Source organism: Muscardinus avellanarius, assembly GCF_963383645.1.
Source record: "Muscardinus avellanarius genome assembly, chromosome: 10".
Classification (NCBI taxonomy): Eukaryota; Metazoa; Chordata; class Mammalia; order Rodentia; family Gliridae; genus Muscardinus; species Muscardinus avellanarius.
The window spans coordinates 89,462,397-89,476,892 of record NC_137796.1 but is presented as its reverse complement, the minus strand read 5'-3'; the positions used below and the strand labels follow the sequence as shown (position 1 = coordinate 89,476,892).

At 50.4% G+C, this 14,496-nt stretch overlaps 1 protein-coding gene across 1 annotated transcript; it reads right to left on the bottom strand.

Moving 5' to 3' along the window:
* Positions 1 to 10,415: 10,415 nt before the first annotated feature.
* Positions 10,416 to 13,742, bottom strand: DCTPP1 (dCTP pyrophosphatase 1; the record flags this gene model as incomplete). The annotated part of the gene is made up of 3 exons (XM_080702406.1): positions 10,416 to 10,716; positions 12,870 to 12,980; positions 13,642 to 13,742. The coding sequence occupies 3 exons, from the start codon at positions 13,740 to 13,742 to the stop codon at positions 10,416 to 10,418; spliced, it is 513 nt and encodes a 170-aa protein (XP_080558532.1).
* Positions 13,743 to 14,496: the final 754 nt, after the last annotated feature.

Sequence of the window (14,496 nt, the reverse complement as noted above, 5' to 3'; positions counted from 1 at the left end):
TACTGGGATTATAGGTGTGCAATACTGCGCACAGCTAAATTGGGAGGTTTTGGTCAATCGGCCTACGTAGCCTTCCTTGGGACACTGAGGCAGTGGAGGGGAATGACTTGCCCAGGGTCTTGATGAACTATAGATTCAGCCCCTTGCCAAGGTTGTTCTCCAGGTTCTGAACATCCCCTGTGCCCTGGGCTGAGACAACGAGGATGCTGGTGCGAAGAATTCCTTTTCCCTAAGCCACTGAAGCCAGTATGAGGAAGTCCTCAGACTGGCCATAGTCACCTTAAAGAAGGGCGGCAAAGCAAAAAGGGCCAGAAAACTGTAGATAAAATGAGAAAAATTCTTGCCACAATGCCTGACATATTGAAAAAAACCTGACAGGGCTGGGCCGCACATGCCTATAATCCCAGTATTAGAGAGGCCAACAGTCTCAGCAATTTAGCAAGACTGTCAGCAAATTAGTGAGATCCTGTTTGAAACAAAAAGTAAATAAGGCTGGTGGTGTCTCTCAAGAGGTAGAATGTCCCTGGATTCAATCTCCCTTACCAAAAAGAAAAAAGAAACCCAACAAATGTCAAAACCAGGGCAAGACTGGAAGGTGCCACCTTGATTTTGGGGGGTGAGTTGCTGTGGTATAAAGTATCTAGTTTTAATTCTGACTCTCTTGGAGAAGCCAGGGGCGAGGAGTCCAGCCTCTGTCTTGGCTGTGGGAGTTCAAGGCAGAGTGTAGCCTCCTGGGGGTGAGAGAGCCCTGGGTCAGATCTGACTACTCTAGGCTTGGGAATTTAGTTTCCTTGAGCCTCGGGGTTCTCTGCTATTAAAAGAGGTAACAAGCCAGGTGTGGCAAGTAGTGAGACTCTCATCAATTTAGCAAGACCATGTTTCAAAAAATAAATAAGAGCTGGGCGTGGTGGTGCACACTTGTAATCCCAGTACTTGGAAGACTGAGATAGAAGCTTTTTGGGTTTGCAGCCAGCCTCAGCTACTTAGTGAGGACCTCCACAACTTAGTGAGACCTTGTTTCAAAATTAAGAATATAAAATAGAGCTGGGGTTGTAGCTTGGAGGTAGAATGCCTCTGAGTTCAACCCCCAGTTCTGGGGGGGGGGGAGGTAACAGCTGACTTAAGGTAGTGTTGTCAAAGTTTAACACTGTGATGTTGGTTACAGTAGCTGCCCTTGTCTTTTCATTTATTCTAATACCCTCCCTCAGTGAAAACTTTGATAGTACTAAACCCTATATATACTGTTTTCTTCTATATCCATATCTATGGTAACATTTAATTAGGCACAATAAGAGATAAACAACAATAACAAATAATAAAACAGAACAATTATAACAATATGCTGTAATAAAAGTTATTTACAACTTTTGATTTCTGGAAATTTCCATTTAATATTTTTGGGCCAGGGTTGCCAGCTGGCAATGGAAACTGAAGAAAATGAAACCATGGCTGGGGTCATTGTATCATCATCGTCGTCGTCTTCTTATACAATTTAAACCGAGAGTTCTCTTGACCATTTGCTCGATATCCCAAATTGTTCTTTTTTCCAGTTCGAATTCAAAGCCACTCTCTTTTGACAAAGGATCCTGAAGGCCTGGGAAGCTGCTCTCTTGCAGCTTTAGAAAGAAAGAGCCCTACTGTTCTCTGTAGACTCTCCCAGTCTGCTTTCTCGTCTTCTGTGTGCGTGGTACCAGGGATTGAACCTGGGGCGTCCCACCTCCAAGCTGCACCCTCAGCCTGATTTCATTTCTCATTTGGAAACATGATCTCACTAGGTTGCCGAGAGTCTCCGTAAGTGGCTGAGGCTGATCTTAAACCTGTGACCCCGTTTCAGCCTTCCAGGTTCTGGTATTACAGGTGTGTTCCACCATGCCCAGCTTTGGGGATCATCTTTTAAATGGGGGTAATAATGGATTGAATATGGGAGAAACTAACATGTTTTGTCCTTAGTCTATGCCAGGTATTTTCTTTGATCGTGAATTAGTGGTTTTTCTTTTTTTGCAATACTGGGGATTGAACTCAGGAGTATTCTATCTCCAAGATACATCCCCAGCCCTATTTTTTATTTATTTTTTAAACAGTCTAAGTTGCAGAGGGCTTCACTAAGTGAGGCTGCTCGAGAACCTGCAATCCTCCTGTCTCAGCCTCCCAAGTACTGGGATTACAAGTGTAAGCCATCACACCCAGCTGTGAATTCATTTTATTGTGTGTGTGTGTGGTACTGGAGATTGAACCCAGGGCCTCATGCATGAAGTACTTACCTCTACCATTGAACTATACCTTCACTACCCCTACCCCCCACCTTTAATTTTGGTACTGAGGATTGAAGAACCCTGGGGCATTCTACCCCAAAGCTACACTCCAGTCTTTTGTGCGTGTGTGTGTGTGTGTGTGTGTGTGTGTGTGTGTGTGTGGTCCTGGGGGTTGAACCCAAGGGCATTCTACCTCTGAGCTATACCTCCCCAGCCTGATTTTTTTTTTTAATTTTTTTATTTTTGTAGTATTGGGGTTGGAACCCAGAGTCATTCTACCTCCGGGCTACACCCCTAGCCATATATATATATATATATATATATATATATATATATATTTTTTTTTTTTTTTTTTTTTTCTTTTTTGGTGGTACAGGGGATGGAACCCAGGGGCCTTCTACCTCTGGACTACACTCCCAGACCTATTTTATATATTTTTTGGAAACAGGGTCTCTTAAGACAGCTGAGGCTGGCTTCGAACCTGCGCAATCCTCTTGTCTCAGCCTCCCAAGCGCGGGGATCCAGTCCTATTTTTTATTATTTATTTTGAAACAGGGTCTCATTGCGTTGCAGAGGGCCTCACTAAGTAGCTGAGGATGTCATTGAACCGCAATCCTTGTGTCTCAGCCTTTCAAAAGCTGGGATTACCAGCCGGGCGTGGTAGCACATGCTTGTAATCCCCGTGCATGGGAGGCTGAGACAGGAGGATCATGCAGGTTCGAAGCCAGCCTCAGATACTTAGTGAGGCTCTCAGCAACTTAGTGAGACCCTGTTTCTAATAAAAGATAAATGGGTCTGGGAGTATAGCCCGGAGGTAGAAAGCCCCTGGGTTCCACCCCCAGTACCATCAAAAAAAAAAAAAAAAATTCAAATTCAAATGCTGGGATTACAAGCATGTGCCACCACACCCAGCTATTTTTTATCTTTAAAACAGAGTCTCACTAAGTTGTAGAGGGCCTCACTAAGTAGCTGAGGCTGACTGCAAACCTGCAATCCTCCTGTCTCAGCTTTCCAAGTACTGGGACTACAAGTGTGTGCCACCGTGCCTGGTTTTTTATTCTTTATTTTGAAACAGGGCTGATGAAAGTCTCACTACTTGTTGAGGTTGTCCTCAAATCTGGGATCCTCTTTTTTTTTTTTTTTTAATGGGTCTGGAGATGGAACCCAGGGGCATTTGACCTCAGAGCTACACCCCCTGCACTATTTTTTTTTTATTTTTTTTATTTTGAAACTGGGTCTCACTGAGTTGCAGAGAGCCTTACTAAGTAGCTGAGGCTGTCCATGAACCATGATCCTCAGGTCTCAGCCTCCCAAATGCTGGGATTACAAGCGTGAGCCACCACACCCGCTTCAAACCTGGCGAGTGCCAGCACACCAAGCTACTTCCAACCCGTGTGTGTGTGTGTGTGTGTGTGTGTGTGTGTGTGTGTGTGTGTTACTGGGGATTGAACCTAGGAGTGTTCTAACTCTGAGACACACCCCCAGCCCTATTTTTTTTTTTTTTGGAAAGAGGATCTGAAGCTCAGAGTTGGATTGCCCCAGAGTTCCATCCCTAGTACCACAGGGGGAAAAAGAGAGAGAGGGTCTGAGTTGCAGGGGACCTCACTACTAAGTTGCTGAGGTTGGCTGCAAACCTGTAATCCTCTTGTCTCAGCTTCCTAAGTACTGGGATTATAGGTGTATACTACCGGTTTACCTCCAGCCCTTTTAAATTTGTGTGTTGGGGCTAAATTGCTGCTGTGGACTTCAAACTTGGGAACCTCCTGCCTCACTCAGCCTCCCGAGAAGCTGTTATTATGGGTGAGAAGGTGGGATTATAGCTGTGTACCGCTACACCTGGCAAGTGCTCTCTTTTCTAAGAAGGGAACAGCATACCCTCAATATTCTTCTTTACTCTGCTCTGTTAATACAAAATGTTTTCCCTTCACCTGCCTCTTACAATGCATTCTTTCCTCCTGATTTTATCTCTAGAAGCTCAGACTTCATGAGACTGGCTTATTTTCAGTTGTTTTTTCTTTTTCTTTTTTTTCATTTCAGGCCTCGGAATAGCTTTTTTTTTTTTTTTTTTAGGTTTCTACCCTTGCCTTTTTCTTCATAGCTTAAAAATATGATGAGTGCTTGCTCTTAAAAGTTCATTCAGGAGCCAAGCCTGGCTGCCGCGCAACGCCACCCTGTGGCCCTCCCCTCTCGCTGGCTGCTCCTGGCCAGCCTCGCTTGCTCCCGGTTCCTGTCTTGCTGTCCAGGCTCCCTGCCATTCATTCCCTGCGTGATCTCCTTCCAGTCTCAAGGCTTTAAAAGCCAGCTGTAGGTTGAGAGCTGTTCAGTTAACACCCTCGCTCCTCAGCTGCAGAGTGTCAAGATCACGCCGCCCCAAAGAGGTCCGCCTCGCTTCCCACCTGGCTTTCTCTTGCTGTCCTCATTCCTGTAAATGGCAGCTCTACCTCTGTGGCACCAAACCCACAACCTTGGAGTCATTTTGATTCTTCTCTTTCTTTACATCTTGTGTCTAATCTGTTGTTAAATCTTTTGTCTCTAATGGCAAAATATATCCAGGAGCAGACCACTTTCCACCCTCTCCACTTCCACCTTTTTTTTTCTTCTTTTGCAGTACTGGAGACAGAACCCAGGGGCATTCTACCTCCACGCTATACCCCCAGCCCTATTTTGTAGTCTTTATTTTGAAACAGTCTCAGTAAGTTGCGGAGGGCCTAAGTAGCTGAGACTTCTCCTGACTGGGCTCCTGCTTCTGCTCTCTTTCTTCTTCCATTGGGTTTCCAACCCCAGCAGCTACATGCCCAGCTCCATTTTGTTTTTCATTTGGAAACAGGGTCTCACAAAGTTGCTGAGAGCCTTGCTAAGTTGCTGAGGCTAGCTTTGCACCTACAGTCCTGTCTGAGCCTTCCAAGTACTGGAGTTACAGGCATGAGGGAACCTTTTAAAATGTATGAGGTGGCTGGGCGTGGTGGCGCACGCTTGTAATCCCCGCGCTTGGGAGGCAGAGACAGGAGGATCGCGCAGGTTCGAAGTCAGCTGCGTTGGCTAAGAGACCCTGTTTCCAAAAATAAAAAGTATAAAATAGGTCTGGGAGTGTAGCCCGGAGGTAGAAGGGCTTCCAGGAACCCCAGTACCACCAAAAAAAAAAAAAAAAAAAAAAAAAAAAAAAAAATGTATGAGGTGGAGCATGGAGGAGGCTGAGACAGGAAGACTGCTGGTTTGAGGACAGCCTCAGCAAGTAGGCTCTCATTTATGAAGTGAGACTCTGTTACCCCAAAAAGTCTTACCTGGGATTGTAGCTTGGAGGTAGAATGCCCCGGAGTTCAATCCCCATTACCCCCCTACACACACACACACACACACACACACACACACACACACACACACACGGCATAGTGGCATAGTGGTGCACTCCTGTAATCCTAGTACTCGGGAGGCTGAGAGACAGGAGGATTGCAGGTTCAAGGGCAGCCTCAGCACCACAGCAAGACCCTCTTTCACAATAAATAAAAGGGCTTGGGAGTAGTTTCGAGGTAGGATGCCCCCGGGTTCAATCCCTACTGCCGGGTTCAATCCCCACTGCCACAAAAGCAAGTAAAAATAAAATGTGTGTGCTCAGGTCACTTTCCTGCTTGCAATCTTCAGACATCCCCTCTAATGGTTCCCCATCCCTTTTTAATAAAAGCCAAAAGTCCTTACTGTGGCTTAAACTGGAGAGATCCCCTCCACCACCATCTGGGTTGCCTTCTCACACCACATCCCAAGGTGTCTTGACAACTCTATTTAAATTTGCAGCATGGGCCAGGCGTGGTGGCGCACGCTTGTAATCCCCGCGCTTGGGAGGCTGAGACAGGAGGATCGCGCAGGTTCGAAGCCAGCCGCGCGCGCTGGCTTCGGAGACCCTGTTTCCAAATAAAAATGTAAAAATAGGTCTGGGAGTGTAGCCCGGAGGTAGAAGGGCTTCCAGGAACCCCAGTACCACCAAAAAAATGAATAAATAAATAAATAAATAATAATAATAATAATAAAAATAAATTTGCAGCATGCCTCCAATACTAGCGACTCCTTGCTCTTAATGAAAGCAGAAAATTTTAATGCTTCCCTTTTTTTTGGCGTGTGCTGGAGGTTGAATCTAGGGCCTCGCGCATGCTAGGCAAGCACACCTGAGCTACACCTTTAGCATCTAATGTTTATTTAATGCTGAATCCCCACTGCCTAGAAGAGTCTAGCACATCTGTGTGGGTTCAATAAATATTTGCTGAATAAAAATAGAGTGCCACCAGGCCTTGTGCTACGTGCGTTACGTGTGTCACCCGCTTGGGGCGCAGAAGCCGCGCCGTCGGGCGGGCAGCTTCCCGCGGCGCTGCAGGGCGGGGCCGGGGCCGGGGCCGGGGCCGCCGGTCGGCTGACCTCTCCCCTCTCCCCGCAGGTCCCCGGCGAGACGCCCGCGCCCGCGGCCGACCCTGCGCGCCCGCACGCGTGCCCCGACTGCGGCCGCGCCTTCGCGCGCCGCTCCACGCTGGCCAAGCACGCGCGCACGCACACGGGCGAGCGGCCGTTCGCGTGCACCGAGTGCGGCCGGCGCTTCTCGCAGAAGTCCGCGCTCACCAAGCACGGCCGCACGCACACGGGCGAGCGGCCCTACGAGTGCCCGGAGTGCGACAAGCGCTTCTCGGCCGCCTCGAACCTGCGGCAGCACCGCCGGCGCCACACCGGGGAGAAGCCGTACGCGTGCGCGCACTGCGGCCGGCGCTTCGCGCAGAGCTCCAACTACGCGCAGCACCTGCGCGTGCACACGGGCGAGAAGCCGTACGCCTGCGCCGACTGCGGCCGCGCCTTCGGCGGCAGCTCGTGCCTGGCGCGCCACCGCCGCACGCACACGGGCGAGCGGCCCTACGCCTGCGCCGACTGCGGCACGCGCTTCGCGCAGAGCTCGGCGCTCGCCAAGCACCGGCGCGTGCACACGGGCGAGAAGCCGCACCGCTGCGCCGTGTGCGGCCGGCGCTTCGGCCACCGCTCCAACCTGGCGGAGCACGCGCGCACGCACACGGGCGAGCGGCCCTACCCCTGCGCCGAGTGCGGCCGCCGCTTCCGCCTCAGCTCGCACTTCATCCGCCACCGCCGCGCGCACCTGCGCCGCCGCCTCTACATCTGCGCGCGCTGCGGCCGGGACTTCAAGCTGCCCGCGGGCGCCGCGGCCGCCAGCGCCGAGCGCTGCCCCGACTGCGAGGGCCGCTGAGCCGCGGGCGGGGCGCGCCTCCGCCGGCCGTGTGAGCCAATAAAGTATTACAGCCTCATCCCGCCGCTGCCTGTGAGTGGGGCGGGTGGGAGAGGAGGCGGCTCCAGGGCTCCGCAGGTCCAGGTGACCAGTCCAAAGGGACCCCTGGCGTGGGGGTGGGGACTGGGCATCAGCCCACATTTGGCCTTTGGTTATGTTCGCATAACCTCAGCTCCGAAAGAAACCTAGACTGTTAACAGAGCCACGTGGTTCGTTATGTATTAGCTGGTTTCCGTTCTCAAAGCCGGGCGTGGTGGCGCACACTTGTAATCCCAGTACTCGGGAGGCTGAGAACAGTGGATCACAGGTTTGTGACCAGCCTCGGCTACTTGGTGAAGCCTTCTGCAACTTAGTGAGACCCTGTTTCCAAATAAAGAATAATAAACAGGGTTGGGGGTGTAGCTCGGAGGTAGAGTACCCCTGGGTTCGATCCGCAGTACCAAAACCAAAACCATCCTTTTGTCTACATCTTTGCACAGTGAATGGCAGCGAAGGGGGAAGTAAACGGGCAATTGCGATCCAGTGTCACTTGGAACTATGATGGGGGAGGTCAGGAGGAGTCTCCAAATAGCAATGGAGTTGAGAGCTGTCAAGCTGTCAGTAATGTTTAAGCTGGTCCTGAAAGTCAAGGCCTGTGCCCCTAATATTGCATGCCAGGCTCATTAGAGCTTGCTGACATCCCCTGAGGTGGAATCTGCAGTCAAAAAGCAAGGAAGTTGGCAGAAGCTAGATCATGAGGGACCTTAGCAGAGGTTAAAAGATCTAAGGCATGCCAGGTGTGGTAGCTCGGCCTACTGTCCCAGTACTTGGGAGGCAGACAGGAGGATTGCACGTTTGAAGCCAGCCTCAGCAACTTAAGCTCTTTTTCTTTTTTTGGAGTACTGGGGATTGAACTCAGGAGCATTCTACCAGAGCTACATCTCCAGCCCTATTTTTTTCCCCCTTTACTTTCAGTTTCTCAGTAAGTTGCAGAGGGCCTAAGTAGCTAAGGCTGACCACAAACCTGAAATCCTGCTGTCTCAGCCTCCTAAGTACTAGGATTACAAGCACACATCTGGCTTGAGACTGTGTTTCTAAATAAATAAATAAATAAGTAAATAAAAAAGGTCTGGGAAGCCATGCGTGGTGGTGCATGCTTGTAGTCCCAGCATTCGGGAGGCTGAAACGGGAGGATTGCGGTTCATGGGCAGCCTCGGCTTAGGTCCTTTGCAACTCAATGAGACCCTATTTCCAAATAAAGAATTAAAAACAGGGCTGGGGGTGTAGCTTGGAGGTAGAATGCCCCTACGTTCCATCCCCAGTACTGAAAAAAAGGGTTTGCTGAGGGTGTAGCTTGGAGGTACAAGGCCCCTAAGTTAGGATGGGCTAATGAAAGAGAAGAGAGGCCGGGCGTGGTGGCGCACGCTTGTAATCCCTGTGCTTGGGAGGCTGAGGCAGGAGGATCACACAGGTTCAAAGCCAGCCTCAGCTACTTAGTGAGGCTCTCAGCAACTTAGACCCTATTTCCAAATAAAATATAAAATAGGTCTGGGAGTATAGCCTGGAGGTAGAAGGCCCTTGGGTTCCAGCCCCAATACCACCAAAAAAAAAAAAAAGAGAGAGAGAAGAGAAAGTAGCTGGGTGCGGTTGCAAACATCTCTAGTTCCAGCTACTCAGGAGGCTAAGGCAGGAGGATCACTTTAGCCCAGAAGTTTGATGCCAGCCTGCGCAACATAGTGAGACCACATCTTTCTCTCTTCCTCCCTCCCTCCCTCCCTCCCTCTCTTTTTTTAATTTTTGGTGGAACTGGAGATTGAACCCAGGGTCACTCTACCTCTCAGCTAGACCCACACCCCTAGTTGTATGTATGTATGTATGTATGTATGCATGCATGTGTGTGTAGTACTGGGGATTGAACCCATAAGCATTCTATCTTTGAGCTACACCCCCCAGCCCAATTTGATTTCTTATGTGGAAAAAAGGTCTTGCTGGTTTGATGAGAATCTCACTAACTGAGGCTGTCCTCAAACCTGTGATCATCATGTCTCAGCCTCCCAAGTACTAGGATTAGGCATGTGCCACCATGCCCAGCTTATTTCTTATTTTGAAGCAGGTTATCTCTAAGTGCTGAGGCTGCCCTCAAACCTGCAATCCTGTCTCAGCCTCCCAAGTACTAGGATTACAGGAGCATGACACCACGCCCAGCTGAGATGATGTAATTTGATGAACACTATCCAGCTCACATGTAGCTGAACCCAAACAGCCTGGTTCCAGAATTTGGACTCATAATCAACACTGTATACAGCCTCCAATCTCTTAAAGATCCAGAAGGGTACAGAGATTTGCAAAAGCTACCACTGGGAATTTGCTAGAAACTGGATCTCTCCACCCTACAGGTAGGAGATACGATAGAGAACAGAATAAGAACTGGACACAGGCGCTTCTAGTGTCCCTCTCCAGGACCTGCTGAGACAGGTCCTGGCTCCTAGGAAGAATCTAGAAGATGTTGCTCAAAACTGTTTTATTGGGAGAGAAAACACCAGAAGACTACTTTCTGGAGGCTCTTGAACATCAAACATCAAGAAATGGGGGCCATCAGAGTCGGACACCAGGGCACTTGCCTGTAATCCTGGTACTTGGTAGGCTAAGACAGGATGATTGCAAGTTCGAGGCCAGCCTGGGCAACTTCGTTAGATCCTGTATCAAAATAAAAAGGGCTGGGGGTATAGCTCAGGAGAGGAGTACCCCTTGGCCCAATCCCCAGTACCACAGGAGGAGAAAAATAGAGAGAAAGAAGAAAGAAATGGGCCACTAGACCCCTAACTTGTTAGCAAAGGACCAGAAAAAGTTCCATGGCCAGGGCCTCTTCTCTCCAGATGCCATGCTGAGTTGCAGGCCTTCATCCTATGTTTCTAGGTTGAGTCCTGGCTCGTGGACTCCTGGGCAAGGTCTGTAGGCCCCACAGTCTGGTCTTCAGAAATGGCTCCACGGAGCAAGTCTGTATACTTGCGGGCAGAGCCGCGGGACAGATGGACCGGATAACGACGCCGGTTGGTGTCCATTTTGGAGAGCACTGCTTGGGGTAGGTCCACATGGCAGCGGGCTGCTAGTGCCACCAGGTAGATGAGGACATCACTAAGCTCCTCTTGAAGTGCTGCCCGTTCCCTCGGGGGCCAGGCTTTGGGGCCAGGCTCTGCGTCAGACTTCCACTGACTGGAGGCAGAACAGACAGTCACAAAGAGCTGCTGGGCAGGACAGTGGGTCCCACCGCCCTTAGGAGCACCCCAGTCCTTGCAGCAATGAACTCCCACCTCCTGGGAACTTCCTCTAAGAACCGCCCAACACTTCTGGGCCCTGGGAAGAACTCAGGTGGGGAAGAGACCCACAGCCAACAGCCAGGCCCCTGGGTGTCCACCTGAGCCAAGGAATGGAGGGCCAAGAGACCATTTTACTTGTTGAAACAAACCTCTGAGGCTCAATTCTACTTTTCTCCAGGCCTAGCCACTACTAGTCCGGACCAACCCTCAGACCTGGATCATTGCAGAAGCCACCTAATTTACCTCCCTGCTCAGTCATCCGCTTCCCCCTCCATCAATACTGGGGAACCGAACCCAGGCCTCACCCATGCCTGGTGAGCAGTTTATGCCTAAACTACACCCTGAGTCCTTTTTCATTTTGTAACATGGTCTTGCTAAGTTGCCCAGGCTGGCTTTGAACTTGAGATCCTTCTCCCTCCACTCCCATGTGCCTGGGATTACAGGTGTGCACCACCACCGCCCGCCCCAACTCATCTACTTTTCATCCACAACTCTCTCCTTCACTTCCCACAAAGCCACTATAATTTTTTCTTGCAAATAGGCCAAACTATCACAGGCCTTGCACTTTACTGCACTCTCTGCCTTGAATACTTATCCCCTCCCCTCTCAAGATTTCCTCAGCTGGGTGTGTGGTGGCGCACGCTTGTAATCCCCGCACTTGGGAGGCAGAAACAGGAGGATCGCGCAGGTTTGAAGCCAGCCATGCTGGCTTAAGAGACCCTGTTTCCAAATTTAAAAAAAAAGTGTAAAATATGAAATAGGTCTGGGAGTGTACCTCGGAGGTAGAAGGAGGGTTTCCAGGAACCCCCGTACCACCAAAAAAAAAAAAAAAAAAAAAAAAGGATTTTCCTCATGGCCGACTCCTTCATTAGTGTATCTGCCTTATTCAAGGCCTATCTCTCAATTCTAGAAGATACAGCACACAGCTGATACTAAGTAAACTGTATTGAATGAACAGCCCTCCCTAACTCACTTCTCTGTGCCTTTTTTTTTTTTTGGTACTAGGATTGAACCTAGGGGCATTCTACCTCTGAGCTGCACCCTAAGTCCTTTTTTATTTTGATATAGGGTCTTGCTAAGTTGCTGAGGCTGGTCTCAAACCAGCGATCCTCCTGTTTCAGCCTCCCAAGTACTTGGGAACACCCCCCCAAGCCCAACCTGTGCCTTCATATCTTCATCCCCACGTGAGCCTCTTCACTGGTCTCCCTGCCCTCTCAGTGATCCAATCCATCCTGCAGGTATGGCAATCTTTCTATGACTCTAATTGGCTCAGGTCTCTGTCCAAACTCCATCACTCTGTAGCCCCAATCCTATCTTTCTGGGTTTATGACCCACCCCTCTCTTCCACGAATCTATCACTCATCCTCTGGATCTAATCTACCAGATGCCTATGATATACCAAACACTTGGGTAACAACAGAGAACAAAACAGATACAAAATCCTGATCTAAGCCAGGCATGGTGTTGCATGCCTATAATCCCAGTACTTGGGAGGCTGAGACAGGAGGATCACAGGTTCACAGCCAGCCTCAGCAACTTAGTGAGACCCTATTTCAAAATAATAAAATAAAATAGGGCTAGGGGTGTCCAATCCCCAGTAAAACACACACACACACACACACACACACACACACACACACCCCTGATATAATCTGGGTGGTGCATGCCTGTGATCTCAGTACTTGAGAGGCTGAGAGAGGAAGATCACAAGTTGGAGGCCAGCCTCAGCAATTTAGCAAGGAACTCAGCAACTTTGTGAGACCCTGTTTCAAAACAGAAAATAAAGTAGGGCTGGGGGTTAGGGTTAATCCTGTAATCCTAGTTCTTCAAAGTCTGAAAAAGGAGGATTGCAGGTTCGAGGCCAGTCTCAGCAACTCAGTGAGATCTTAGTGGGTGCTTCCCCACTAAGAGAGTAATCTCTGTAGTCCCAACACCAGTCACAGAGACTGGCGGTAAGGAGGAAAATTCTATCCATGAATGGTTGAGAGTCGAATAATTGCTCTCCTCCCCACAACACAGCCTCTTCCAGGAAGCCTTCCATCTACTCACAAGAGTTCGGCTAGCTCTCCCACTTCCCCCACCAAAGCCAGGAGGAGGTTCCGAGGTTGGTGGAACTGGTCCCAGTCCCGTTCAGCAGCAAACTCTGCATGGAGGCGTCGACTGGAAGATAAAAGGGGTGGAAGCCCGAGACCCGGGGTTAGTAGGTGGAGAGCAGCTGCAAGGCCCAGGCAGGCAGCCCGCCCAGCAGTATGTAGAGGGCTAGAAACCCGAGGTTCTTCAACTAAATCCCTGGATGGCCTTGAGCAAGCCATTTCCTCTTCAGGAGACTTGGTTTCCTCATCTGGGATTTGGCGTGCCTGGCAGAGACTTTAACCTCTAGCCAATTAACAATACTCTCTATTCTGCACTTTCTCCACTGGTCTCTACTGATCTTACAGAATGCAGCCCCGGGCTGCTTCCCCTAAGAAACCTTTCTTAATTTCATCCAGCAAGAAATACGGTCGTCCCGCCCGGCACTTCATCTGCCCGTGGAACCACCCACTCCTGAAGAGCGGAGGCAGCATGGGACTCGGATACCTCCCAGGGCGGGGCTGAAGGACCGTCCGAACGTTACTCAAAACGCATCACGCAATTCCTCCCGCTTTCGCTGTGCACTGCTGCGCCTGTCCGCAGAGGAGTCGGTTTCGAAGGCTCTCCAGGGGTCCCAAGCAGGGCCCCGCACTGCTGCTAGCCTTTTCCTCCGACCGCGTGGAAAGGCTCTCCCCAGTAAGAGAAAGGGTCGACTCCCCCAACCCGGGCCGAATGGACGAAGTCTTCTTACATGTCCTCGAGCGTGGGCTCCGGGCTGAAGCTGAATGAGCCGGCAGCAGCAGTACCGTTCTCTCCCGTGTCCCCACGCGTATCACCACCGGGGCTGGACATGCTGACCTCCCGCAGCAGCCGCGACCGCACAGGCACCGCGCGCCACGCAGAGAGCCCGCGTCCAGGCTTCTGACCAATCACGAGCGCTCTCAGTGTCATGAGGCGGAGCCGGAGGAAAGACCAATCATCTATGTGGAATTCGCTAGAGCCCGCCTCCTAACCCGGACTGGACCAATCTGAGGGACTTCAAGCGTGCGCTCCTACACTCCGGAAGTCGAATTCCTCCGCGGAGGCCAAACATCTTAAAGGTGGAGGTACCAATGTGACCCGGGGAAGGCTAAGGCCGAGTGAAGAGCGCGCAGGCACGTCGCTCCTATGTGGGCGCCAGATGGCGCCAGAGTGAAACGACAGCCGAGGAGGAGGAGGATCTGCTCCGTGGGAAATCCCTTAATAGGACCCTATGCCTAGCTATTAAGTTTCTCAGGGGTTAGGAACATTGACGACCCACGCTATTTGGATGAAGCTGAAGGGAAAGAAGGGAGCAAATTCAAACGGGATACAATCCAGGAATCCCATTCCAACTCCTGTCCTAAAGAACACAGTAGGTCCTCCTCCCTCCTGCAAGGAAGGTTCCATGACATTGAACTACGGGCCGTTCGGGTCTGGCCTCTGTCCTCCTCCTCAGTCCCATTGGTCAGTGTCACAGCTCTATATACCACACGTGCGAATGCCAGGCTCTCTTGCATTTGAGAAATTAGAAGGTGGTAAATCATGTTTTTTGTTTTGTTTTTGCGGTATTGGGGATGGAATTTAG